This window comes from Symsagittifera roscoffensis, chromosome 1 (assembly GCF_963678635.1).
Source record: "Symsagittifera roscoffensis chromosome 1, txSymRosc1.1, whole genome shotgun sequence".
In the NCBI taxonomy this organism is placed as follows: domain Eukaryota; kingdom Metazoa; phylum Xenacoelomorpha; order Acoela; family Convolutidae; genus Symsagittifera; species Symsagittifera roscoffensis.
The window spans coordinates 37,979,787-38,007,647 of record NC_087062.1 but is presented as its reverse complement, the minus strand read 5'-3'; the positions used below and the strand labels follow the sequence as shown (position 1 = coordinate 38,007,647).

At 35.3% G+C, this 27,861-nt stretch overlaps 3 protein-coding genes across 6 annotated transcripts in view; 2 read left to right on the top strand and 1 right to left on the bottom strand.

Moving 5' to 3' along the window:
* Nucleotides 1-7,823, bottom strand: part of LOC134844082 (protein YIPF6-like) — a 509,298-nt gene extending 501,475 nt beyond the window's left edge. The window contains exon 1 of the mRNA XM_063860565.1: nt 7,809-7,823. The gene's annotated coding sequence lies outside the window, so the exon portion shown is untranslated. The remainder of the gene's footprint in view (nt 1-7,808) is intronic.
* On the top strand, nt 1,911-15,982 carry LOC134844061 (mothers against decapentaplegic homolog 3-like). Its single transcript, XM_063860534.1, has 3 exons — nt 1,911-2,255; nt 12,513-13,144; nt 14,660-15,982. Exons 1-3 carry the CDS (start codon nt 2,002-2,004, stop codon nt 15,361-15,363), a joined length of 1,590 nt encoding a protein of 529 aa, XP_063716604.1. The 5' UTR covers nt 1,911-2,001; the 3' UTR covers nt 15,364-15,982.
* Nucleotides 15,983-22,813: 6,831 nt separating this feature from the next.
* Nucleotides 22,814-27,861, top strand: part of LOC134844039 (APOBEC1 complementation factor-like) — a 36,742-nt gene continuing 31,694 nt past the window's right edge. The window contains exons 1-4 of one of the 4 annotated variants that reach the window (XM_063860521.1): nt 22,814-23,091; nt 23,811-24,116; nt 24,523-24,637; nt 24,871-25,438. In XM_063860521.1, the coding sequence (XP_063716591.1) occupies nt 24,065-24,116; nt 24,523-24,637; nt 24,871-25,438 (735 nt within the window). In that variant the 5' untranslated portion in view covers nt 22,814-23,091; nt 23,811-24,064. Of the gene's footprint in view, nt 23,092-23,590; nt 24,117-24,522; nt 24,638-24,870; nt 25,439-27,861 lie in introns of all 4 variants that reach the window. The other 3 variants (XM_063860513.1, XM_063860504.1, XM_063860496.1) reach the window with 3 other exon arrangements.

Genomic DNA, 27,861 nt, shown 5'->3' with positions numbered 1-27,861 from the left:
CTCCACCTTAAGCAATGCCAACTTGGGGGAAATAGCGCAGATCTTAGTTGGGAAATAATAGATAGATCAAACACCAAACAAAATTCTTAACACTAGAGGCAATACATATCAGGAAAGAGAAACCGGGCTTGAACAGGCGCGATGAGTTTAGGAGCAGGGAGTTAACACTGAAAATTTAGTCCCAAAATATTTTTGGTTTTTTATTTTAAAATGTGCATGTATAAATCAAAATTATGACTCAGAAACTTCCAGACAAAATAAATTAAAGCTGTTTAATTATTATGAGAGGTTAAAAAATATGTTAATCATAATAGTAATTTAGAGGTCAACTGTGATTGGCTAATTTTTTAACATGATGGTTTAGAACCAAAATGTATCTGAATTATTGTAAATAACATTTGTAATTTGATAGATAGATAGCTAGATAGATACTTAAATTAGTTATAGAATGACATCTATAAATCGTATTAAGACATAACAAATTAAACTATATGTCATGAAGTCTGCGAAGCAGGCGATAACGAAATATTTTCATTTGCCTCTCCATCTTACAGCGAGCAATAGGTGGATCACGACAGCGCAGATTGTTTGCTGACTAGGTAGAACGTGTCGGAACTAATCAAACCAACAGATGATCAGAACCTGTTTGGAAGATTGCATCGTAGAGTTTTTGGTCAGCTCTTCTAATAGTTGCAGATATTGGTTCATAAGTATCAGTAACGCCGAGCCTTATTGCACGTCTTTGAAACAAATTTATCTTCTCTAGATCTTTAACAATTGAACCACCCCAAACATTAATGCCATAGTAAAGCTTTGGGAGAATAAAAGCACGATACAAAATACCAAGTTCGTCCTTCGAATAACCGATTTTACCAAGACGCCAGATTGAAAAAAGTATAGAATTCGATTGTTTAACAGCTTTGTCAATATGCTTAGAAAAACCAAATTTAGAGTCAATCGTAAACCCCAGCACTTTGAGGTCATCAAAAACCTCAATGCCCTCAACCATATGAATGGCATTACTGCCACTATGGTTGAAAATGATACGCATTTCCTTGGAAGATTTTTGAACATTGAGAAACAAGTTTCTTGCGTCAAATTGGTGACAGAGCGAACTAATAACTTCCCGAGCATTGTCAGCGCTATTGCAGCCAGCTACAAGAGGATTGTTATCGTCAGCATAAGTTGATAACGTGGTGGAAAATCTGAAACATCAATATCATGGGTAGAGCAATTGTAAAGAGGCGGACCAAGGACACGAATGACATGAATGAATTGATGTTTTATCGTCATTTAGATAAGTTTATTGTACAAATCCTGACGATGTACATAGTTGCGAAAACGTTTGAAATTTACTTTTTAGCAAAAATTTCTCCAAGATTAGTAATAATTGTGAAGTTGTAAAAGGATAAGTTTTTTAAATTTTGAAATAATGACGTATATGACACTTTATAATCTTTGATCATTTTGAACATATAGTTTAGATTCTTAAAACCTGAAGATGCACAAAAACGTTCGAAATCATTTGTTTGAATTTACAATGATTCTCTACTTCTATTAACATTATACCTTACTCTTCAGTATCTAGAAAGTTCCTAAGATTTTAACTGGATAATGTGATGAAAAGGCTGCTGACTGTAACCTCGGTTACTATGATATTTTCGATGGTCTGATTACTATTTAAAGAAATGTATAAATCCTGACGATGCCCAGTGTTGCGAAAACATTTGAATTTTACTTTTTTTAATCAAAAATTCCTTCAGTTTCAACTCTAATTCGCTGTTTCAAGTCCAGAATTTTTCAGAAAATTAAGACGTCAAGTAAACTTGTTAAAAGCTATACCACAATAATTTTTCAACAATACTTACATATTTGTAGCTACTCAAAAAGTTTGTTTGATTTTCAGAATTTATGGTACCTGATTGACAAAAATGTTGATTCATTAGTTTGCTAAGTAACGGTGGTGGTGCTCAAATTATGCAATGACGGCTTCATTTTGCGATGACCTTAGGCATTGACAGAAAACAAATATGTGAAAAACTGGTCCAGATTGCCGAAGACCTTAAAGTTAGTGACAACTTAATTTCTGAATGGAGGACAAAGATATCAGAAGGGGACGGATTCAATGTTGAATGGAATTGCAGAATTGATTTAATGGTTCTTATTGTGAGCCAATTAACTGATCACGACTTAAAACTGCTGCAAAATTCTGTCACAAGTAGATCGAATCAGTCTTCGTGTATTCTATTTCAACAGTAAGTTTTTTCGTGGATGTCATTCCAAATGATATGTGCCTACCAGGCAGGTAGCGTCTATTCCGTGCTCGCCAGAAAGAGCGAGTATTTAGTGAAAAAAGGAAACTACACCTTCGGAGTTGGTAAATTTACAACCGATCAGCATTAATAAATTTGGAGTGACATTTTCCTGCAAGTAATAAAATTTATATCGCTATTATCAGGAGTCGAATATTCCCTAAACATAGTTTTTCTCGGGAGTAAATCTAGTACTCGGTTGAAATACCCTTGCTTATCGCTGGGGTTAGAATGTAACTTGAAAGAAATGTTTTCAATACTTTTTGAGTTTCTCTAGAAATTTTTCGATTTTGTTATGTTGCAAAACTAATTGTAGTTTATAGAAGCCAGTTATATTTTTTTGCAGGGTTTTTGTGTCTTCGTACGCGCAGAAAAGTCATTTTTGAAAAAAAAATCAACTAATTACTGATAGTAATCCTCTGCTGTACTAGCACAGTAATTCGATGGCCTAGGTTTGTTTTCAGAAAACTTGTTCTTTTACATAAATTAAGTTACCAAATCATCATCAGAATAAACCGAGTGATATATCAGCCCTAATATTTTTTATTATTATTATTACACAAGCCAGCTTGTGAGCGTTAGTTTATTAGTACGAACCTTCTATTTTTCTAACCTAACTCACACATAAAAGTGTTCACTTATTTGGTGGCGCGTTTGCTATAATCACGATCTCTAGCATTGAAAACTTCATAGCATCTGTTCTCTCCTTTGTTTGTGGCTAGTGTGCATTTATTAAGCGTCCATGGCTGAGTGGTTAGTGCTTGAGACTCATAATCTTTAGGTCGCTGATCGAATCCGAGAGGTAGTCAAATTTTTACTAATCATAATAATAAAAATAATACAGAATTTAGAGAGTCTCAAGGGTTTTCACCCATTTTTCAGTTTATCTTCAGTTCAGTTTTATTTTACTGAGAGGATTGCAGTTGCCACATCTGCATATTACTCTCCCAGTACATTTATTTTCTTCGGTGTTTTGTTTAGTGAAAAAGTTCCAGTAAATGTTCTGAATACTAGCTTTATTTAGAATTTTCCCGAAACTTTCATAAACACGAAGAACGTAGTTGTAGAGTAGTTTCGTCCTTCGAAAGAAGTTTTCGTTGGTTTTATTAAGTCGCGGTTTCGATAACTTGAATTCACCTCGATTGCTCTGTCGAGTATTATCGCATATTGTCTCATTTTCAATTGAACTTTCAACATCAAATTCACCTGTTTTAATAGATAAAAGCATTAAGAGATCATGCATTTCAACATACAGGCTTAACGGACAGATATGCAATTTAATTAACCGATTTCGATAGCTTAATTCAGAACCTATTATCCATTTTGTTGCATGATGTTGAACTTTTTCGAATTCTGTTAAATTTCCTTTATTTGGCAACCAAGTCTGAGAAGCATATACAGCAATTGGGACAACGTATCCAGTGTATGCATTCAATTTGATTCTCCAGTTACAATTTGATGTTAGATTTCGCTTTATTTGGAATAAGGCGCCCATTGCTTTGTTCGATCTGCGTTTGCAATTTTCATTCCAACTTAGGTTTTGCTGCACTATGAGCCCTAGGTCACGTTGCGACTGTACGGGGGTGAGTTTGGCATTGCATAAGTGTGCTTCAAGGTTTCGTTTGATGTTAAGAGTATGCGACTTTTTTGTGTTTGGTAGCATCATATTTGTATTAAGCCAGGCTTGGATGTTATCGGTCGCCTTGTTCATCGCTACTTGATTTGTTACGATTACTTTGAAATCATCAGCGTACCCGAAACTGTCCATATCGGACATACACTCTGGAAGATCATTAATAAATAGCAGAAAGAGGAGGGGACCCAGAATCGATCCTTGGGGAAACACCGCTGGTTACATTTCTTAGGGTTGATTTTGCGCCGCTTATTTGCACGTATTGCTTGCGTTGGCTTAAGTATGATTTTAGAAGTCCTAAGATGTTTCCACCAATTCCAAGAGACCTTAATTTGCTAATTAGCACACTATGCGGTACTGTGTCAAACGCTTTGGCAAAGCCGAGATGAAGAACACTTAACTCATTGACAGATTCTAGATCATTGCATTCGTATATTTCGTCGAGAAAGTATATTAGTTGCAGTGTCGCCGATCGTCTTTTTCTAAAGCCGTATTGACTTGTGTGGAATTTTGAATGAAAGAAACAATAAATTTTATCAAAAAGGAGTTTTTCCGAGACTTTTGAGCAACAACATAGGAGGCTTTAGACATATCAGCTTATTTGTTTTTCAGTGTAGTTAGCTGTGTTTACTATGTTATTTGGTTCATTTCCAGGCTGCATATTAGATTTACTGAAGGCTGATGGGACGGTAGCAGGTTACATCAGCTTTGTTGCCCTCTTTGAATATTGTTGTTATTTGGCATATTTTCCAGTAGCTGGGGTAACAAACATTGCTTGTTTAGACATGTTCTAAAGATCAGGGTTTTGTGACACTTGTTTAAGAGTGTTTCCAATTTTATCGGGTCCGGTTGATTTGTCAGGATTAAGTTCAAACAATATGTAGCTTATTTGTTTTTCAGTGTAGTTAGCTGTGTTTACTATGTTATTTGGTTCTCTTCCAAGCTGCATATTAGATTTACTGAAGACAGACGCGAAGTATTGATTAAAAACTTCAGCCTTTTAAACATTTATTGACGCTACTGTCTTATCAAAATTTACTGTTGGGGGAATTGAGGGTGTTTTTCGTATACATTTCAAGTATTTCTGTATTTTACTCAACGTTCTTCCTTCAAATACTGATTTTTCATATTCAGCGAGGTCTTTCTCGGATTCAAGTTTGATTTGCTTTTCAAAGCGTTTGAGTTTAGTCAATTTGCTAAGAGTTACACTTTTTCGTTTTTTCATTGTTTTCAGCTTATTCATAAGATTTGATGTAACATTGGAAATCCAGGGGGGTAGCTGGGATCTATGTTTGATAATTCTTGGTACGTGTTTATCTATTTTCTTCCACAACCATTCGTACCATTGCTTTAACAATTCATCTAAATTACTATAGCAATACGGTTGAAAGGGTTCCTGGAGGATACTTTTATTAAGTTCGTCCCAGTCAGCCTTGTTAAAAGCGTATTTTATATCAGTTACTGCAAATTGCGTTTCCTCCTTTTCGAGGTCGATGGTTGTAACAATTGGTTTATGGTCGGAAAAACTTTTGTCGTTTTGCATAAGATCATTTTGTTAACTATAACCATATTCGCAGTTGACCATGGAATCTGGATTATTGGCTAGGACGACGTCTAATTGATCAGTCGATTGATTACTGAAGTTTCTTTCTACAAGTGAATCAATTATTTTTTTTTTCGTAATCAAGATTTGATGACATAGTTAACCAGTTCGTTTGTGATAGATTTAAGTCACCTGTTAGAATGATCAGATTATATTGACACTCCTTTGCCTTAAGCTGAATATTTTCTAATAAGGTTTTCAAATCCTTTATTTCCCATTGGTAGACACTTGGGTACGGAGCATTGTATATGCAACAAAGCAAAATTGCGCTGTCTTTTTTAGTTTTAATTTTGATGGTTATACAATCGAAATGTTCATTTTGTAATGAGATATGTTCGTGAAGAATGTCGTTTTTGATTGCAATTAGTACTCCACCATGTTTTGTTTTACGATCATCATTTGTCATTCGGTCTTTTCTATATACCTGATATTTATTTAGGAAAAGGGCTGCTGATGGGATATCACAAGTTAACCAAGTGTCTGTTAAGCATAAAATATCGTAATCGTGTGTATTTAGCGTATTTGAAAACTTTGTTCTACTGTTTATATCTACTAAGCTTCGAGTATTAAAAGTCATAATTGAGATTGTTGCTTGTCATTTTTCGGTTTCTGAGTCACTTGTCTCATCGCCGTAAGAGCTTTTTTCTAATGGTATCCACTTTTTGTTTTCCATGATCTCAATTATGAGATTTTTTACCCGAATATCTTTCAGGTTAATTGATTTTCATCACTGTCGATTAACTCTCTACGTTTTTTCAGGCATTCGTTTTGCTTTTTGGTATCCGTACTGTTTAGTTCAGGATTTACATAGACGGGTTTTTGATAGGGATGGTAATCTTTAAGCTTGTGTGCCGCCCTCAGTATAAGGTCTCGGCTGATTGGGTTTTCAGTATTTATCAGGAGTGTTCTTGGTTGTTGTTTACTTGCGTCATATTTACCGAGTCTTTGCGCTTTAGTAAGTTTTTATCTTCGACGTTGAGATGTTCAAGAAGCTTTTCTACTTCGGCTAAATCAGCATGTAATCTATCATCAGCCGAGCTGGAGCTTGATTCTGGTATACCTCGTATATATACTCCTCGGCGTTTTTTTGGGAATTGAAACTGATTTTCCAAGATTCACTTTTCCTAAGGATTGTTTGTATGTTTTGGTATCTTTTTTCACGTTTATGAATTCCGATTGAATATTTGTAATGATGTTATTTGACTTTTCAATTTTATCGGTTAGGGTTTTCATTTGTTTCTGAAGTTTTTTCATTTGATTATTTGTTTCGTTTTGAAACTTTTTCAGATTTTCGTCTATTTTTGTTTCCAACTTTGATTCCAAGTTTGACAAAAAAATCTTGTTTTTTCGGTTTGCAACTATTGCAGATGTCGATAAGATTGTCATTAAGTTTAATGAGAACTTCTATAGTATTCTTTTCAAACTCAGTACACTCTGTTGTTAAATGAAGTGTTTTATTACAAATGCAACAAAAGAATTTGTTGGCATTTTTAATTTTCCTGTTGCACGTAGCGCAGTTGTCACGCGTCATTTCACTTGCTTGAGTTCGATTGGGGCAATTGGATAGTTCGTTAGAATTGGGGTGGAGAACTTAAACACAGATTGATTTAAACTTAGCCGGTGGCCCCTGAGGGGACCTTTGGAAAGTTTAAATCAGAGGAGACAACCAACAAATTCTACCTGTGAGCCCCTGAAGGGACCTTTGGTAGATTAAGTTAGTCTGTAACGGACACGTTAAGATAAGCATAGAAAAAAGAAAAGATTGATGTATTCTTGAGCTACCAATTTCACGGCAAGTAGATCGTTTACAGATTTTGATATCGTTTTGTTTTCGTCACGCTCCGGTACACCGATGACGCTCCGATTGGAAGCTCGTTCACAAAGGAAATTTGCTAAGTCAACAATGTCGTCGGCTACTTGGGTAGCTGGGGTTAAAGTCGGTCGGGTGTAGTTATACAGATCGTTTCCTCCGACAAAAAGAATGACGAGGTCGAACAGATTATGAGGAGGCAGCTAATTGTAAAAGTGTCTTACACTGGCACCGGGTAGTGACAAGACGTTCAAGTTTCCTGCTCGAAGATGTCTGGCCTGGGAATCAGCAATTAGGAGTTGTTTGGTTGGAGAAGTCTTGAAGATATGATATCTGGATCGTTTGCTGTTTTGTGTTCTACTTGCAAAAGACATTGAAAATCTTGTCTCTAAAATCCCTCCATTGAGGGCCTTCCACACAAGGTTACAGACATTAAACATGAAAAACACTATTTAATAAGTTTATAGATTTTTACTTATAATAATAATAGTAATAATACAGAATTTAGAGAGTTTCAAGGGTTTTCACCTATTTTTCAGTTCATCTTCAGTTCAGTTTTATTTTACTGAGAGGATTGCAGTTGCCACATCTGCATATTACTCTCCAAATTTATTTTATTCGGTGTATTGTTTAGTGAAAAAGTTCCAGTAAATGTTCTGAATACTAGCTTTATTTAGAAATTTCCCGAAACTTTCATAAACACGAAGAACGTAGTTGTAGAGTAGTTTCGTCCTTCGAAAGAAGTTTTCGTTGGTTTTATTTAGTCGCGGTTTCGATAACTTGAATTCACCTCGATTGCTCTGTCGAGTATTATTGCATTTTGTCTCATTTTCAATTGAACTTTCAACATCAAATTCACCTGTTTTAATAGATAAAAGCATTAAGAGATCATGCATTTCAAAATACAGGCTTAACGGAAGGATATGCAATTTAATTGACCGATTTCGATAGCGTAAGTCAGAACCTATTATCCATTTTGTTGCATGATGTTGAACTTTTTCGAACTCTGTTAAATTTCCTTTATTTGGCAACCAGGTCTGAGAAGCATATACAGCAATTGAGACAACGTATCCAGTGTATGCATTCAATTTGATTCTCCAGTTACAATTTGATGTTAGATTTCGCTTTATTTGGAATAAGGCGCCCATTGCTTTGTTCGATCTGCGTTTGCAATTTTCATTCCAACTTAGCTTTTGCTGCACTATGAGCCCTAGGTCACGTTGCGACTGTACGGGGGTGAGTTTGGAATTGCATAAGTGTGCTTCAAGGTTTCCTTTGATGTTATGAGTATGCGACTTTTTTGTGTTTGGTAGCATCATATTTGTATTAAGCCAGGCTTGGATGTTATCGGTCGCCTTGTTCATCGCTACTTGATTTGTTACGATTACTTTGAAATCATCAGCATACCCGAAACTGTCCATATCAGACATACACTCTGGAAGATCATTAATAAATAGCAGAAAGAGGAGGGGACCCAGAATTGATCCTTGGGGTTATCCCTGTTTTGAAAAGGAAGTTCGCCAGGCGAGGTTTTCAGTACCAGAAGCTATTTCACTGAGTTTCTGGTTGGTAAGTTAAACTTGACTCCAGTGCTGAGGCGCGTAAGTGAATCGCTTAATTGTTCGAAATTGCTCCAATTAAAATCGTACTTACCGGTAATAAGTACGATTTCGCTTTTGTACGTAATTGTTGTGATAAACTTAGTAAATATTTTCCTGTGATTTGTTCTGCGAGATCGATACTATCAAGATGTCCCTTGTCTGAGCCGACTCTGCATTTTGTGTCTCAAAGAAGAAACCATCAATTCAAATCATCTCCATCAGATAATCTCCTTATCAGAGACTCGCAAGCAAGTCATCTCAAGTTTCGTCACTTAAATATCTTGTCGCTAGCAGGAGCACGATTCAGCAGTGTCAGTACTTTCTCACCGGAGACAGACAGGTACAAAATCATGTTGTTTTGCTTCCTGGCGGCAACGACGCCTTTGATGGTAAAGTTCTCTCAACCGTATCCGAACAAGACATTGCTGACGAACTTGCCAATTTAGCCGAAGAGCTGTGCAATCGGGCGAAGCATGTATACATTATATGGATCCCTCAGCGCAGCAAGCACCACGACCGGTCATAAAAGGTCAATCGTATTATGTGGAGGAAGGAAAAGATAAGTAAGTAATTGCAGATAACGAGGTTTGCGTGAAAAAATTTACAGCGTGGAAAATTTTGCAGCTTTTATCATTTAAAGACAGACAATAAAAATAGAGTACAATGAATATTCAGACTCGTACAAAATTAAAAGGAATCCTGAGAATCACAAGTGTCGCTTCAAAAGTTGTCGCCATATTAAAGTCTAATAAATGGTAAACTGCAGGTCTCCTTTTCAGAAACCATCAGGTTTTCCAATTTCTTTGACTGGAATCTGTCATCATTATGAGGTGAGCAAAATCGAAATCGCTCACCGCGGGTCTCCTTTTCCGGAACAATATGGTCAGCGTATTGCTATCTGTGGACCACCCCGCAGAGGTTGTTCACCTCCCAAATACCAAAGTAAAAAATGAGGACAAAACTGAACTTGACTGGGAAATCAGTAGATGCTTCTATGCCTCCAGATCAGATACTTCCAGCTCACGGCGGTGACCTAAACACGTTTTTCGGTAAAACGAGAAAATAAAAAATTTGCTTTTTTAAAGAGCTAAACCATAAGATCAAAGAAAAGGAAAGACCTACATCTCTGCGCTATTAAAAACAACAAAACCCGAAGATGATAAAACGCGTAAAGTCAAGACCAGTGGAGTACCGCAGTTCAAGGCTGGTGACATTGAAAGGAAACCTTGACTACTTTCATTATACAATATAAAAAGCCATGAATTCTATTATGAACTACATGGAACCGCAGAAAGATTCAAAAACATCAACAATTCGACTAGGCAAATATAAACCTGATTCCAACAGACCAAAAACAAAGATAGTTAAGTTTCGCAACCGCATGACCGCAAATAAAGTACTTGCGAGTGCTTTTATTAGACTAAAACAATACCATGGTACCCCTGAAGAGAAATTGAAGGTTTACTTCAGCAAATCCTTAAACGAAACCGAGCAAGATTAGGAGAACAAAATCTCAAAATCTTGAAGAAATAACTAACCATCTGACTGATAGAACTCAATGCGTCAAAATAATTGACTGCTTTTCCTACTCATTCTCTGTCAGTAGTGGTGTTCCACCAGGGTCAATCCTTGGCCCACTAATTTTTTTTTCAATTATCAATGATTTACTTGATGTTTATAACCACTCCACCAGCTTTATATATGCCGATGACACAAAATTCGTTCGAATAGGTTCTTTTAACTCAGATTTTCAGAATGATCTCAATAACATTTGCGACTGGATACAACGAAATCTTACTGCCTTCAATGCTTCAAAATGGCCCATGTTTCCATAAAACGTTGACTACCTATGGCTTCTTCTTTAACTCGCATGTAATCGAAACTGTCGCGGAAGAAAAAGACTGAGGAATTATTGCTGGACATCACACATAGAAATCAGAAAATGAAAAGCTTTCAATACCCATCCTATGCTGAAACGTTATCTTCTACCTCTTAATTCCAAGACTAAATCAAGCCTGTACAAATCGATGATAATGTCAGTCCTACTGTATGGTTCAACATGATATAATTTTGATGTTGAAGAAATGAGACTATCAGAAGGCCTGCAGCAGAAAGCATGCAAATGGATTGCAGCTGACCGAAGGTACAAATTGTCTCTTAGCCGTCTGGGCATTCTTCTTCTCCCCATGTACATCCATTTCAAGAACTTACTGCTTCGGTAAAAGATTCACAATGATTTCTCACAATATATCTTGCACTGCTTGGATTTACGGGGTCTTAAAGGGCGACTACTCATTTGGATGTGGGATAATTTTTATACTAGATACGATGACTCTAATTCATGTACCTGGAGAATTCTCTTCGACTGCACAAGAAATAAGCGCACAAACTTGACTTACAGGTTCTAAATTCCAACTGAGGGGGAAACACCTTGCGGTCAGCCGCTACATTCATATTATCATTATGATTAGTTGAGTTATTTTTATTTTGAAAAATGTTATTATCATTTAACTATTTTTATTATGATAATAATCTAGTAAGCGCAAGCAGGTATATGATTTGAATTTGTAGAAAGAGGGATAGGGTGCTGAGTCTATCATGATAGCGTAAATCTGTATAATTTAGGATCCGCTTAGTGCAGTGCTTCTGATTTTTTTTAAAATACCATGATATCTTGTATTTACGCATATCATACTGGCGATGAACTCGAATCCTTGCCCGACGTTGTTTTTTTCAGCTATTATGAAATTAATTTTTTTTCTGGGAAAAATTGATTTGTCGGCCTTCGTTCCACAAGATAGCAGTTTTCCTCTGACTTAAACAAATTGACAGTTGTTATTTTTTTGTATGTTCACTAATCGGATTTTGAAAATCCATGTTAGCAATTATCTCAATTCTATCTTTTAAAACTTCTATTTTTTATCAGTTTTGCTTGGTTTATCAGTTGTCACCTTATTTTGCATAGTATGAAGATCAGTTATTGTTTGGTTTTTCTTGTTTTTGGTATCAACGGGCGTTTACTCAAGTATGAACTGAGATAATTGCAAGGTCTGTCAGCTTAGTAGCCGCTCGTTAAATATAAGCTTGAAATTTTTCGTCTAATTTTTATGATTTTCGTTTCTTTTTCTAGTCATTTTCCCACAATTTTTTTAAATAGCTTATTTTACTTTGAATGCCGAACATTCCTAAGCTCTAGTTTTTCGCCCATATTCACACCACACAGAAAAAAAAGAAAAATGTATTTTTAAGACTATGGCCTGAAAATTCTGTGCTACTCTGTGCCGCACAATAACCGACAATCTTTGTTCTGAATTTGATTTTTTTCTCATGGCAAGTTCTGCGAAGCTCCCTTCACCTTTGTGTATCATTTTGTTTCACCTCATTGTTCATTGTTTTAAAATTGTTATTTTTTCGTATAGTTCGTTTTCTTTCGTAATGAAAAATGATGGTCCGAAAATGTCGTCGGTTGTGGTATGTATCATTTTCTAAAATGTTTTTATTTGATTTTTGTGAAATAAAATCTTAGATATTTGGATGGAACCTTTAATTTCAGGACAACTGACCAGAAAATATGGGTTAACGGAGAGAAACTGCATCCTCATCTGTTCCTGTACAAAATGTTGATTGACCCAAATGTTCCATCAGTCAATGGACTAAAGACTTCTTCCTTAGCAAATTGTCTGTCTTCCTTCTACTCTAACTCAGATAAAGCTCGTTCTTCCTCTTGTATAAACCCCAGTCATTACGAACAGATTGAAAATCTAAACTTACAACTACCGCAATCCGCCTCAGTCGCCGAACGGCCTAATATTGATAGTTTGCGTCCACTGAACTCAGTCGGCGACCTCAGTGCAATAACTGGTGCTGCAGCTGCTGCCTCTGCGAATCAACCAGAACCCGCCTCGAGTGAATCAGAGAAACTGAAGCAAGGTATCCTCCATCCAGACACGTTACTGCAGCACAACGTGTCTTACTCGCAGATCGTGGAGTACGAACCAGTGCGTCATTGGTGTAGTGTAGCTTATTACGAAGGCGAAACGAAGCTAAGCGAGGTCTACCAAGCGGACGAGAACCAGTTTCAGATAGATGGCCTAACCGATCCCTCAAGCTCTCAGAGGTTTTGTCTGGGGATCATAAACAGAACTTCCAGGGATCCGTTGACCAGACAAATTAGGCGTGTTATAGGTTAGTTAAATTTTAGTTCTTTATCCTTGCAATAATTAAGGATATTTCACTCGGGTACTAGACTTTTTACCCGTAAATAACGTAGCTCGCAAGACTCATCTCTAATGGACTTTTGGACTCATCTATAGTGGTACGTTGTTTCATAATTAATTCAGATTCGTAGCGTTTTCGGCCCACTTAGCCTGGAAGTAACGAATACGCCTGGGAGGGCAAAGTTCCTGGATTCGAATCTGACCAGGCCCTGTTTTTTTCAGCGTGAAATATTCTGTTTCAAATAAAATTGTCGGTCGATTATTTGTCTGCTTATCTTTTGTCGGCTCAGTTGCCACATCTCGGAATCGTTTTTTTTTCTGTGCGCATTTTTTTAAATGTTGCTTTTAGTGATTGATTTACTTTAAGTGTTTGATGCACGTTGTAATTTTACTTACCTTGACTTCGAATTTCCTTTTGGTTTTTTTTCGCTTACAACCTTATTCGGCCCAAATTTTTTCGGTATATTTTTTTTATCGGCGTACTGACCTAATTCTTTGTCGCTTTAAGTGAAACACAATTTTTACGCTCCCCTCTGCACTTTTTAAGTTGGTTATATTTTTTCCACTCGGTGCTTCTTTTATATTGAATTAATTTTTCTAGGCAAAATTAAGACAAATGTAGGAAAGTTATTGGTAGATAAATTTCTTTGGTATTTTTTTCTACGGCTGTTATCTCTATTGTCATATTATTTATGTGTTGTTTGCAAGTAAGGAGAAGCATCGCTTGGCCTGTGTAAAATTGGTAAAGGTGTGTACAGGTATTTGACTTCCAAGATTTAAGATTTTTTCTGCAATTTTTATAGTTTTTTGAGCAAAAACAGTTTTTCGATTTTTTTATTTTTCGATTTGTCGCTTCATCTGCAAGTGGTGATAGTCATGCTTTTTCTATCGCAAGTAGTGCGACGTTCTGCTTCGCGTCTGTGAAAAAAAATCAATTTGGCGGCGTGTTGTCAGTCTGAGTATTCAGCTGAAATTTAGATTATTTCAAGGCAGTCGATGCTTTAGAAGTAGTTGCAATTATGCGATGAATGAGTTTTTAATTTAAAAAATTAGCGTAGTGAAGACTCTATATAGGTCTTCAGGAAAAAATCTTGAAATTTGTTCGCATTCAATTTTGATTTTTCGCAATTTGATTTTTGTTTATTTTTAAGTTCAGTTCATTTTCATTGTTAAAAAGAATGCAAACTCCAGTATCGAACAGCAAACGTGTAAAGATCATCAAAAACGAAATCAGATTTTAGTTTTGAAAGTGGATTTTAATGTTCAGATTTTCCATCGGAATTAAAGAGTTACCTGTTAATCCAGTTTTCTCAGTTTGGGTTGTTTTTATCAAAAAGCACCTACAATAAACTGTTCTGAAACTAAAAAAAACTTTAAGGCATGTATTTTTTCTTTAAAAATTGAAAAATAAAATTTTTCCAAAAAACAAGTTAGTTTTCGTCCTTACGTTCGTTACTCTCAGTTGGCTATGTTGCCTTTTCAGACCAGGGAATTCGATTGTTGTGGGTCGAGTCCTCTCAGGAGATGCACGTGGAATGTCTGAGTGAGCACGCAGTCTTTTTCCAGAGTCACTGTTTCAACTCGGACTATGGCTTCGAACCACACTCAGTGGTGAAAATACCCTCGGGATCCTCAGCTTGTGTCTTCCGTCTTGAAACGTTCACCAAGGCCATCCAGTATAATTTACAACTGGAAACTTACAGTTACAATCGCGTGTACGACTTGAGTACCATGTGTCAGGTGAGAATTAGCTTTGTCAAGGGATGGGGTACTAGTTACCGCCGCGCCAAAATCACCCAGTGCCCTTGCTGGGTGGACATCACTCTAAACGGACCTCTCCACATGCTGGACAAAGTTCTCAGGTATCTACACCCACCCCTCTCTTCTCTAAGCTCAGGAAGTGGCGGCAAAAACAGTCCTGTTCAAGCTGCAGGAACCCCAATTAAAGGCAATGTCAACGGGAATAAGCAATGTGACCTTTCGAAGCTCGCCTTGGAAAAGTTGGAGAGCAAACAAGTTGGACAACTGGAATACAATGTGCAGAGTGAGGAGCGGTTGACCTCTAACTTCGCACGAACTCCCAGCGAAATGCAAGCTAGTGGTGCAAGTTCGCTTGACAGCAATGGACGGCCACCTCGATATGGACTAGGAGTTGATGGTGAACTTGAAATCATGATGCTGACGTGAATTAATTGGAATTGCTTGAAAAACCTGAGAATGACATGCTGATTTGTTAGAAACTTGAAGATGTTTGCTCATAGCGAACTGATTGGAACTCTGATTTGAAGAAAAAAAACGTGAATATATTTCTAATGAAACTGATTTATGGTTAAGTTAATTTATTGACTGTTGGCGCTCCTAAAATGCTCGCTCTGCTCATTAAATGAGATGAATAAATTTACAAACTTCAACTTAAAATCTACACTGTCACAAGGGTTTGAAACTCGACTGACTTTGTACTGTATACTCATTTCGCTGTCTATTTCTGTCCATTCGTGATGAAGTTATGATCTTAAGCAATGGCCGTGTATTTTTACCGTTATTGATTTTTTAAAATTTTTATACGCTATCGTATGTAAATAAGTTCTTAGTGGGTAGTAAATTGAGCCTCTGAATTAAATGACTCCGCTTATTTCTTTATTTGATTGAAATGATGATCAATAATGTTGATTGAAACTAAACAAAAAATTATTAACTGATTTAAGCTAAAACTTGATAAGGTTCTTGACTTGGATAGTAGTCTTATACGAACGTAGTTTTCTTCGCTTATGTGCACTTGTTGTATGGAGTTTTGGCTACTAATAAAAATTTGGTTCGTTCTTTTTCTACTTGAACCTAGAGGATAAAGTTGGGCCGATGTTGGTTGAAAAAGTTCAAAGTCTATTGTAGATGTGTTATAGAGGAAAAATTGAAATCTTTGTAGGTTTTGTTGTAAAAGTCGCTCGCTTGGTATGAACGCGTTTTTGAGGTGAGTTTTCTCTTCAGCTCAGGAGATGAAATAATTCGGATTAAAGTTTTCTGCTAGAACAAACTTTGACAGTGTTTCATTTGCTGCCGGAATTTTGTTATTGTATAAAACATGGCTAAAAATCATGAAGGTTATTTCGCTTGCGATCAGCAAGCGTTATCAAATCGGAATAAAGCCGTTTTTCGGGTTAAAAACTTGTTTAACTAAATCACTTGAATCACTAGACCTCATTCAGCCGACAAAAACAATCAACATTTTGAGGTGAGTTTTCTCTCCAGCTCAGATGAAATAATTCGGATTAAAGTTTTCTGTTAGAATAAACTTATCACAGCGTTTCATTTGCAGCAGCCGGAATTTTGTTATTGTATATTGCATGGCTGAAAAATCAAGAAGGTTATTACGCTTGCTATTGCCGAGCGTTATCAAATCGGAATATAAACTTTTGTCGGGTTAAAAATTAGCTTAACAAAATCACTTAGAGCACTAGACTTCATTGACGTGCTGTCATGCTCAATTTCTCAAAATTTAATTTAAACTACCGGTCTACTGCTATTACTGACAGTACTTCTAAGAAGTTATATCAGTGCTCTTAATATTGAAAATAAACTCAATTTTCTTGACTTTGGAAAACCTGGCCTAGAGGTAACGACTACGCTTGAGACGACAAAGGTCGTGAGTTCGAATCTAGGCAGGTTTTTTTATATACTGATATTCCGCTTCACACAAATTTTTGGCCTATCACTTAACTAATTGTTTTGTCGGCTTAATTGTTGCATCACGTACTTTTCTTGTGATACAAAATAAATAAATCGTTTCATAACTTAGTTTAAATCAAAGTCGAACTTTCATAGATTTCCGGCACACATGTTTTGGAGAAAATTACTATGCCTGAGGCGTTAAAAATCCCGTGTTAGAATCTGGCCAGAACCTGTTTTTTATTCAAAAGACAAGCTTTCATTTTCAAAAATTGTCGACATTTGCTCATGCTTATGTTTAATTGGCTTAGTTACCTTGTTACGGGTTAGCAATGTTTTGTAATTCAAAGAGTGATGGTTTGTTTCTGTAAATTGTATTTTCTTTTTGTTTTTTTTTGCCTAAAAGCTTTGTTTGGTATTGACTTGGCTTATGGTTTATCAAATAAGTGACCTAACTTAGTGTTGTTTACAAGGAAAGTACATTTTTATGTTTTGTTTCAGATACTTGAGATTTAGAATTTCAGAAATTTCAAAAAATTTTCAATTGAAAACAATTTTTCTCAACGGGAGTATAGCTAACTTTTGTCGGCTTATTGTCGCTCAATTATTGTGTGCGACTACTTCTTAAACGATAGATATTGTATTAATGAATGCGTCTTTGTTCCGATGTTTTCTCGATGATGAATTTTTTCGATGTTATGAATTTTTTCGACTTAGTGTTCCATTCCTTGTCTGTCTGCTAGCTTGCGCTGCTTTGTTTGTGTGGTATCGCAAGTGGTCCGAAGCTCCGCTTAGCGTCTGTGTAGTAAACCAAAAGCGGCAACCCTTTTATTGCCATCAAATGCTCACCTGGCTAATGAGTTTGGTCTGTGTCATTCAAACGCAGGCGAAGAGTAGCTTTCCACACTTGCAATTAAAATTCAGAGAAATGAAAAATAATGTGTGATTTAGCTTCAGATTGTTAAGTGAATGAACAAAGCGATGAAAGTCGATAATTTTTTTCTAGCTTTTTCTCTGAACACAGTCTTACACGTTTAGATTATAAAAAAGTCGAGCTCAAAATTGATTAAGCTAAAAGTTTCAAGTTGGATTCTTTGAAATGGGTCTTAATTTAGGGTCAATATACGTAGTGAGGACACTTATTGAGGCCGTGTTTTGTTTTCGTGCTTTTTAAACGAGAAAATAACTATTGATATTCGCGGTTAATATTTATGCTTTTATAAGCTTTTTAAATTTATTTTTTGAAAAGGAAGGCAAATTAAGCTTTTCAATTACGAAAGCAAAAAATGCTCTAAGAATTTTGAATAGCTTTGGCTTTTGGAAGTGAAGTTAAAGTTTAAAATTTCTCTGCAGAATGAAAAAAACATTTTGACCTAGTTTCCCCTAATAAGATCATGTCTATGAAGTATATACTAGTCATGAAAAATTTTGAAATTTTAAAGTTTTTAATGTGAATTTTTTTTCAAAATTATTAACCTGAAAAGTTTTCACAAACAATCTCTGCTCCAACATCCAATAAATCATAATTTTTTTGGGCGATTATAACTTGAGCTTTCTGTTTAAATAGCAGAAAATCATTTGAGACGGTTTTATTACCCTATGGCCGAGGAGTCAAAAATATAACCAGTCAAGAATTTAAAACAATTACATAATTATTAACAACTCTGAAACATCGAACAAGTTCTTATTTAAAACCAACAAGTAAAACTATTCATTCTAAAACTTATTTGACACAAATTAGAATTCTATGAAAAACGTTACGAGGCAAAACCGTGTATTTTGTGAATTGTACGCGGATTCCGCAACAAGGACGCTTCCTTTGTTCTTTTTTATTTCATTCTCTTTGATCGTTCCGACAACATTTTAACATGTTCAAAGACTCGCCTCTGGAAGCCAGGAACATACATACACAAAAGTGTGCGCCTATCCAGTGCTCAGTTAGGCCTCGTAATGAAGGTCTCAAGGTTTCAAATATCCTTAATAGAAAAATGTTTAAAAAAATAATATTTCAACAAAGGATTGCGAAAAATTAATTCGAAATTTTTTAAATGTAGAATTAGACACGAAAAAAAATCCACAGTTGCAATTGAAAAATAGTCCAATGTTTCAAAACCTTCCCAACTTCGAAAACAGTATTTAGTAGAAATTATATATCCATTATCATCGTGGACGAAATTTTCGTCAAAGTATTATTCAAAAGACAGAAAAAAAAACCAAACAAAGCTGGAGAATTGTCAAGGTTTCTAGAAAATTACATACAAAATAACTTTCTCCGAAACACTTTTGGAAACATTATCAATGAAAATTAAAACGAATTTACTTAATAGCTTTTCGATATAAGGATCTGTGTTTGATAAAAAAAATCACATAAAAGAACTGTATCGCCTATTAAAACTCCAACATAAAAATAACAAGACTGCTCGTATCAGGGCAAAGCCCTGAAAGTTCTGACTGCCTTTCAACGTTTATGGAGCAGTAATAACAAAAAAACTGAATGAAATAAAAGAAAATGAAAAAATTTTCTAAAATTTGAAACTTTTTCTTTAAAAATCATTCCCCCACACGCCATATAAAGTACAAAACGATAGATTTCGCTCCTAGTAACAAATCAATTATGGCAAATAAGCTTCTTTCAACCAATTTGGAACAATTTCTAAGACGGATTAAATCTCCGCTTACGCGCTCATAGTGCGAACTATATCGCGCATTAATTGTCCCAAGTTGGCCGAAATGGCAGTCTTTAAACCCCCATAAGTTTGCGAAAAATGATCACAGGTGAAATATCTTTCCAAAATTAAGCTCAGTACAACAATAATTTTTGAGTGATATAAAATAATTCCGTCAAAAATTGCCAAGTTAAAAAGTCGAAATATGTCTGAAAAAAAAACCACCCCGAGCACAAATATTCCGCTACTTTCGTATCGAAAGTCGGACAATAATAATGAGAAAATCCATTGATGCGAATAAACTGAAGTATATGGAAATATTGCCTGGATCAAAATGATTTCTTTGACGAACTTAAATTGTTTATTTTATTGCAAAATTTAGGTCAGTCTAGTGAAATTTAAAAGTTATTATAAAATAATATTATATCTTCCTTCATTTTAGATCTTTAGTTGATTGTGAAAAAAAGTTCGTTTTTGTAACATTGCTGTTATAGTGAGACCACAGCAGCAGTTTGTTGAATTTGTTTGCGAAAAAAAACTGCTGCGCTGTTTTATTACTGGTAAATATCCTAGTTTTATCGGAAACTATATAATTTATCGGAAAGCTAAATTTTGGAACCGATCAAAGTCAAGTCGCAAATTCAAAAAGGCTTCTTATTTTTATCCAATAGAAAACATGTAGTCTGGGTAGTTGATTTATTCGTTTGATGCTTAGCCTGTATAAAACCTATGCGCCGTCAATTGGAAACATAAGCGTCGCAGTGTTCTGACCGCAGCCATCTTTTGAAACAAAATAAAAAAGAAAGCTTTCAACATTTTTCTGAAACTGTTTTCAATTGCGAGTGGGCATCAAATTCATCTATTTGTCTATTGACAGCTAAAACAAAAACCAAAGGAAACTAATCCGGAGGCAAAAAATTTGTTAAATAATGCTAAACTTGTTAAATATTGGTCGGATTTTTCTTATCAAAAACTGTTAGTGACAAATTTTTTAGCCAAATGAAATGCAACAAACACTTCTTTATTCTTTACCGTACAAATCTACCAGTTTAAAATTAAACACTAATAACTAAAACATAAAACAAAAATTTCAGATGTTTTCTGCTCGATGTATGTTAGTTTCGAGTCTTTTCGGATAAACAGCCCTTCCCCCTCAATAATAAAAAGGAAATTTTTAATTTTAACGCTAGATCAATTTCACCTAGAAATGATGGGCAAATATTCCCAGCGTTTACTAAAAAAATTTGCGTAAAAAATTCAAAAAACATGCTAATTTTTGGGCTAAAATAAAAACTTTTTGGGCGAGATTGTTCAGAAGAGGCTACTATTTAATTTTTTATATGAGAAAGGTTATCTATTCTGGAAAACTTCAAAATATCAAAAAATGTCACTCTCCTCACTTATTCTGTTGTAAACATTTTTGTTTTAACTTTTGGGGAGGGGGATAACATCAGAGGGCCAGTCGAGTCCAACTTCTGAAAATGTAAGATTGGTTGCTAAAGCTTAGCCACGCTTGAAACTAGCAAAATTTTCCACGCTTGAAACTAGCAAGTTTCATCAAATTGGAACCAGAAACATACAATAACGCCTTGCAATTTTTTATTGATTCCAGTCGCCACACAACATACTTTTTTCGAAAATCAATCAGTTCTAATTTCACAGGAAGTCATTTTCTGAAATCAAATTTATTTATGAAAACTTTTTTTTTTTCATTTGTTATGGACGTTGTTTTTGCTCAAATATCCGATGTTTTTTCTATTTTGTTTGGAAACCAAATGTTGTATATTTTTAATGGGGTGCTTTCTAGTTTCCCTCTTACTTTTCCTGAAGTTCATTCAACTAAATTCTTTTTTAAATGGCTTCATATTATAAACTGCATTCAAACGTGTCAGCTTGAACAGATGAACATTTTTTATACAATAATTCTTACATGCAATTGCGGCGTGAACAATTTTTGAACAACTTTATTTTGTAATCTTACGAGGGAGTGGGAAACTGGAAAAGTTAAGTTTAATGCTGCATAAATTTTATCCTTTAGTTTTTGCAGTTTTTGTGGGATGTTTTTTTCACTAATGGTTTCTCATTTGGTTGGATCACGCAAAAATGATGCATCACGCAATTGGCAAAAAAGACCCATTAAAAACAAAATTTTTTGGCTTTATCTAATTTTTAGCTTTAATTGCATTTTTACGGTTCAACTATAGAACCATTTAGATCTAACAGTTATTTTGTTCCGACCACTGAAAATGGGGAGGAACTTTATATTAGGGTGTGTTTCAGTATTTTTCTTTTTTCTTGCTTTTTCTTTTTGTTTTCCACGCAAAATCAGGTACCATAAATAGTCATCGAATTGCGTTGAAAGAATTTAAAACCCTTACAGTCGTGATTGGAACCACGTTAAAAAATTTCAAACAAATTAACCAGTTTCGAGTAAAACCGGTTTGAAAATTTTGATTTTTCGTCTTATTTCGAGCCAATAAAGCGAGCAAGCAGTTTTTTCTTAATTGCCTAAAAGCTTACAACAGCTTAAATTAAATGGCTAAAACTTATTTTTTTTCAGTAACATTAGTTTACTTTGAGTGTTTTAGCGCCTTTCTCGAATCAAAGTTTTCAAAAGTTCAAACTGCATAAAAAACTTGAAAACAACTTGAGCTTATTTTACTATGGTTGTCGAAAATACCTTATCCCCAGTTTTTTTTCAGCTCCTTTTATCACACCACGCCGAAAAAGAACGACAATAATAAGAAAAAACTATGTTGCATATTTTTTAAGTCCATGGTCAGAACATTATGTGTTACTTGCACAGTAACCGGCTATCCTTGTTTTCTTTTAGTCTTGCCATGAAAACGTTTTCCAAAAGTCAATAAAAGTTTATCATTGGTTTTAGCTTGCATTCAACATGCAACTGGGGTTTTGTTTCGTCATGGACCAGATGTGGTTAGAATTAGCGGCGCACAGAGATTGTCTCGTCTGTTGTTTCTTGTCTAAGTATCAGTTGCTTGATTTAAAGTCTGTGCAAACAATATGTTTTCAGAAGTTTTCACTTGCCTGTTTTGCCAAATTGACCCTTTCGTACCTGAACTTTAGCTGTGTTGTCATCAAACTAAAAGGACATTCATTATCATCAGTTCTGGTTTGATGCGTTCTTTCGAAGAGTGATTTTAAATTTTAATGTAGCCTACTTGTGGTTTCTCTGTGCACTTTATCTCGCAACAATCAATATTTGCTCAACAGTTTTACGAAATAAAGCCGAGACAAAACATTTGGAGACCAAATGGTCTTCGCCCAAATAGTGGGCAAATGTATGAAGTATGCCAAGTTGGTTCAGTTTATAATGAGTTGATTCACTGATTGTTGACTTGATCCTATCTTGCTGTGCTTTGCTTGTTCAAAGCAGATTCACCATCATTCACTATTCAATCACTACAATGCAACCTTGATTCAAATCAAACCCTGTATTTTATAGGAAAACAATCTGCTTGATTCTATTTTCTGATTCACTATTATTACCCCAGAATAACCCACCCTATCATTTTAACTGCCTATTTGAATTTGACCAATTAAACTAAATTTATTAATCACTTCCGTTAGTATTAAACACATTAACCGCATTTTTGCAGTAGGAATTAGGTTTAAGAACAATTTTTAATTAATTTTTATCTCATCATTACCTATTTCTTAGTTTTTTGGGCGATCTTATGTTCTTCTTAAGTTTAGCGTTTAATAATCATTTTCCACTAGTCCATTTTTAATGTAGTATAGAGAAGCAGAGTAAATTTAGCTTCGTAGGATGGACACATTCATTATCATCAGTTAAAAGGGAAACGGTAAAAGTTTGTTTCCAAAAATGAACATCTTCATGCGCATGAACTGAATTTTGCTCCTCGCGTATTTTCTAAAACACTTAAGAATTTTAATTATTCTGAATTAAGTTTTCAGTTCGCTCAATGGGAATGAAATCTTGTCCACGTGTTTGTTCATTCCCGCACTGATGATTCGTCGTGACTTTTGATTGTTAATTTTTTCTTCGCCTTTTCCCGCATTTTTTTTTTCATTTCATCATCAATCGAGTTCGTGTGTTTAAGTGGTCTCTGTGATTGAGATTTGAAATTCAGCTTGAAATTTTTCTTGCTTGCGCGTGAAGCTAAATTATTCTTAGGAGTGACTCACTTTGATTCGGGACCCCGGCAGGTTTGCTACAAACTCGGTTCATATCGGCTTAACATTCTTCGAACTGCAAAATTGTGCTTATTGGATTTAAAACTCCTTCGAAAGCCTGAAATTTATGTTCATGCAAAAATTTAGAATCAGAATTATTGAATAATTCCTCAGCCTTATCTGAAAAATTGTAATTGAGAGCCTATTCTTCCTTCGAGTGGCATCGAGACTTTGCTAATTGATTCTAAACAATTGCGCAAAGAGATCTTCCTCGACAAGTGAAGAACGAAAAATCATTGGAAATTTGGAACGGGCAAGCACACTTTTGTATTGAGCCAAGAATCACTTTGAAGTTGGCTGTCGCAGACAAACAACACAGTTCAGCCGACAATTTGGATAAAATGACAATTGCAGGCAATGGCTCATTCAGTGATGGTCCGTCATCTGATGAAGGTAGCCTTTTCAAAATCAAACAAAAAAATTCAAACTGTTTCGATATATCTGTGAAGTTCACTAAAAAACACGTTCGGTTCTAATGGACGGATTAGGTTGAAAATCTTTGAGTATGCTTTTTGAGCATCCACAATTTTAAATCAAAAACTATGCTTCAAAAAATGGGATCCAGTTGATTGAGTTGTTAGGGAATAGTGTAGTCAGCTACAAATTCAAATTCAATTTTACAGTTTGTCGAAATAAATGAACCCAAAGTCGACCCTTAAAATGCCTGAGAATCGAACATTTATCTGTTGCCAACTTGTATTTGTTTTACTCTGAAATTTCGAAAAAAAAAATTAAAAGTTTTCAAAATCCCTGAGTTCAAACACTGCTTGTAGTTTTGCTTGAATTGTTCATGTTTTAGCAGTGGGAAGCGGGAGTCAAATGAGTGGATTTTGTGGTGCTTTCAATGCTGCGAGTCTGAAGGCGCTGACTGATCGCACTGGATACACGTTACTGCAGCAAAACGGCCAGAGAAAGTAAGTAATGTATTATTGGTGTTTCAGTTGCTTTTACACTCAATAAAAAAATTGGCTTCTAAAATTAAGGTAGAAAATTTCAATTCAAAGTAAATTTGCCGAGGAGATTAATGAATGGTCAAAAATTTTTGTTATAAATGAAAAAATTTGTTCGTTTTTTCTTCATTCGTAAATTAAATAATTTGTATGAAAAACATGAAGAGAACATGATCCAAATTAACTTTTTTTTCTAGGTATGGTGGGCCTCCTCCCAGCTGGCAGGGACCTCCGCCGACCAAGTGTGAAGTATTCGTCGGCAAAATTCCTCGGGACTTGTATGAGGACGACCTGGTCCCAGTTCTGGAAAAGGCTGGAAAGATCTACGAACTGCGTCTGATGATGGATTTTTCCAACCACAACCGAGGATATGCGTTCTGTACATACCAGCAGAAAGACGAGGCTTTGGCGGCTGTCAGGATTCTGAATAACTATGAAATAAGACCGGGTCGCATGATTGGTGTCTGCATGAGTATCGACAACTGTCGGCTGTTTGTAGGTGGCATTCCGAAAAACCGAACGCGTGAAGAGACTATGCATGAGATGTCTCAAATCACAGAGGGCGTCGTAGACTGCATCATGTATCCGAGTGCCGCTGACAAGACTAAGAACCGTGGGTTTGCATTTATAGAGTACGAAAGCCACCGAGCGGCAGCCATGGCTAGGCGAAAGCTCATTCCGGGTAAGATTCTTTTGTGGGGACAGCAAATAGCGGTGGATTGGGCAGAACCGGAAGCACAAGTGGACGACGAAGTTATGAAATCGGTGAATATTTGTTTTTTTTTCGTTCTCCACTTTTCTTAACGCCGACGTTTCAATCTTTCTATTGTTTGATGTGTCGGCTCTTTTCCCCTTCGCTCAGCATTTCATTTCACTTTTTGAGCTCTATTTCTTTTTCCAGTATCTATGAAGAAAGCCACAGTTATGAAAAACTATTTAGTTACGTTGTCATGTTCTGTAAATTTCTTATTATAAACACATTTGTTCGTCATGCCTCATAACAAAAAATTACACCGTTAGCCATAAAAGCATTTTTAAAAAAATTGTGAAAAAGGAAGTTTCAATGTGGGGCTCTTTTCCAGTTCCCCCCCCCCCTTTGTTAAATTACAAAAAGAGATGTTCAAAAATTGTTCACACGGCAATTTTCATGTTAGAAATGTTGTGAAAATTTGTTCAGCTGTTCACGCTGACACGTTTTAATGCAGTTCATAACATTAAAAATTATTTTAAAAAGACTTTCATGTAATGAATTTCAGAAAAAATGAAAGGGGGGGAACTGGAAAAGAGCCCAATGTGGGGGTTTATGTGTCATTATGACTAAAAATGTGATGTTACAATGTAACGTATAAAATTAAATGTATGTAAAATGTTTCTTCGCCATAAAAAGTTTCATTGTATTATAAAAACGTTGTGGAAGGGGATTTAAAATAATGTTTTTACAGCAAAAACAGCAGCAAATTTAGGAGGAAGGGGTGCGGATACGTCGCTTCTGTTTTCCGCCTTTATTGTCGCAAATGGCAATCTTTAAACCCCATAACGCTACAAAAAATGATCATAGCTGAAATATATTCAAAGAGTCAATACCTTTGAAATGATTTGTTAAAAATCCCGTCAAAAATTGCAAGTTAAGTCGCCATTTGTCTGGAGAAAAAAAACTACCGTTAGCCCAAATTTTCCGTCACTTTATTCGAAAATTGAACAATTAAAGGCTCTTTTCCAGTTTCCCCTTTTCAAATTCAATGGTTCAATGGGATGTGGTGAGGGGAAAGTGTAACAGAGCCCGATACAAAACAGTACAAAATTTGTTCCTAAAATTTTAAAAATCAGTTTTATATAGATTTTCGAATCTGTTTCGATTTATTTCAAAATCAAATTTCGGAGAAAACTAGACGGTCGACTAAGATAGAGCGAATAACGACGCAACTTGTGGCCAAAACACTTCCAGTAGTGCGCAAAAGGTCACTTTCTACAGCCTTCGAAAATGTTCCTATGGAGAATTTTTCGGCCCATAAATTAGTTTTTTGGCCCATAAATAAGTTCTCGAAAACTACTCTCCCAAATTTGAGGTTTTGGGTTCAAAGGATAGAATAGGTTATGATAAGCGTGCCTGCATGAGCGGTTACGACCCAATTTTTTCCGCAAAAGTTTGCTCTCAGAACTTTAATTTTTTTTTACCGTTTTCGACCATTTTTGACTTTTGTCGAAAACTAACCACCAAAGCCTTGAGTTTTAGATTCAACGCAACAAACAAATTGTAAGAACCTCTCTAGAAGAGCGATTAAATTGTAATTTGTTTCCTTAAAAAGTTTGGGTCCTCAGAAAAATCAAAACTTTCATGTTTTGACCGTTTTGTGAAACTTTTTGACTCTTCTCCCAAACTGTTTTTCCCAAATCTGAGATTTAGGTTCAATGTAGAAGACGGGTTTTTGGAACCTTCCCTGCATTAAAAGCTACGCTCAATTTTTTAAGCAAAAAATTCTTTGTCCATAAAAAGCCAAGTTTTGAAAACCATCCTAGCTAATAGCAAGCGTAATAACATTTTTCAAGTTTCAAATTTTGATTGTATCACTCAATATGTTCCAATTTTTTGACTCTCAAAATTAGGATGGTTTTCAAGAATTGGCAATTTTTTCTTAAAACTTTTGTATTTAAAATTTGGATCAATAAAAATTGTTTAATCAGCTGAGAATTTAGAAATTTAGCTTTCTTGAAACTATAGAAGTCATTCACGTTTTTCGTGATCTTCAAACGTTTGCTCTGCGGTAATTAAGTTTTATTTCCTTTTGAAATGGACTGAACTTGAAAAAAGAAATCAAAAGTCAAACTGCTAAAAACCAAAGGTTTGAAATTTTGGATTTAGGAAAAAGAGTGGGCTGTGGGAAATTCAATTGCATCAGCGAATATGCTCTTAAATTTTTACAAATAATGGCGCTCGGAAAATAATGTTTTGAGTTCTCGTCCGTTTAAAAAACAATTTTGACTTTTCGAAAACTACCTTCGCCGTTTTGAGATTTCGGGTTCAATCAAAAGAATGGGTTGTAAGAAGTTACCCGCCATGAGCGGCTTTACTACGTCGCAATTTTAATTTTTATACACAAAAAACTCTGGCCCTCAAAAAATCAATTTATAGACAAAAAATTATGGCCCTCAACACTTAAAAGTAAATGAAAAATTTCTTTGTTGTCCCT

Coding starts and splice junctions, on each gene's coding strand:
- LOC134844061 (XM_063860534.1), top strand. CDS start 2,002: ATGACCTTAGGCATTGACAGAAAACAAATATGTGAAAAACTGGTCCAG. Junction 2,256..12,512: donor TCGTGTATTCTATTTCAACA/GTAAGTTTTTTC, acceptor CTTTAATTTCAG/GACAACTGACCAGAAAATAT. Junction 13,145..14,659: donor ACAAATTAGGCGTGTTATAG/GTTAGTTAAATT, acceptor TTGCCTTTTCAG/ACCAGGGAATTCGATTGTTG.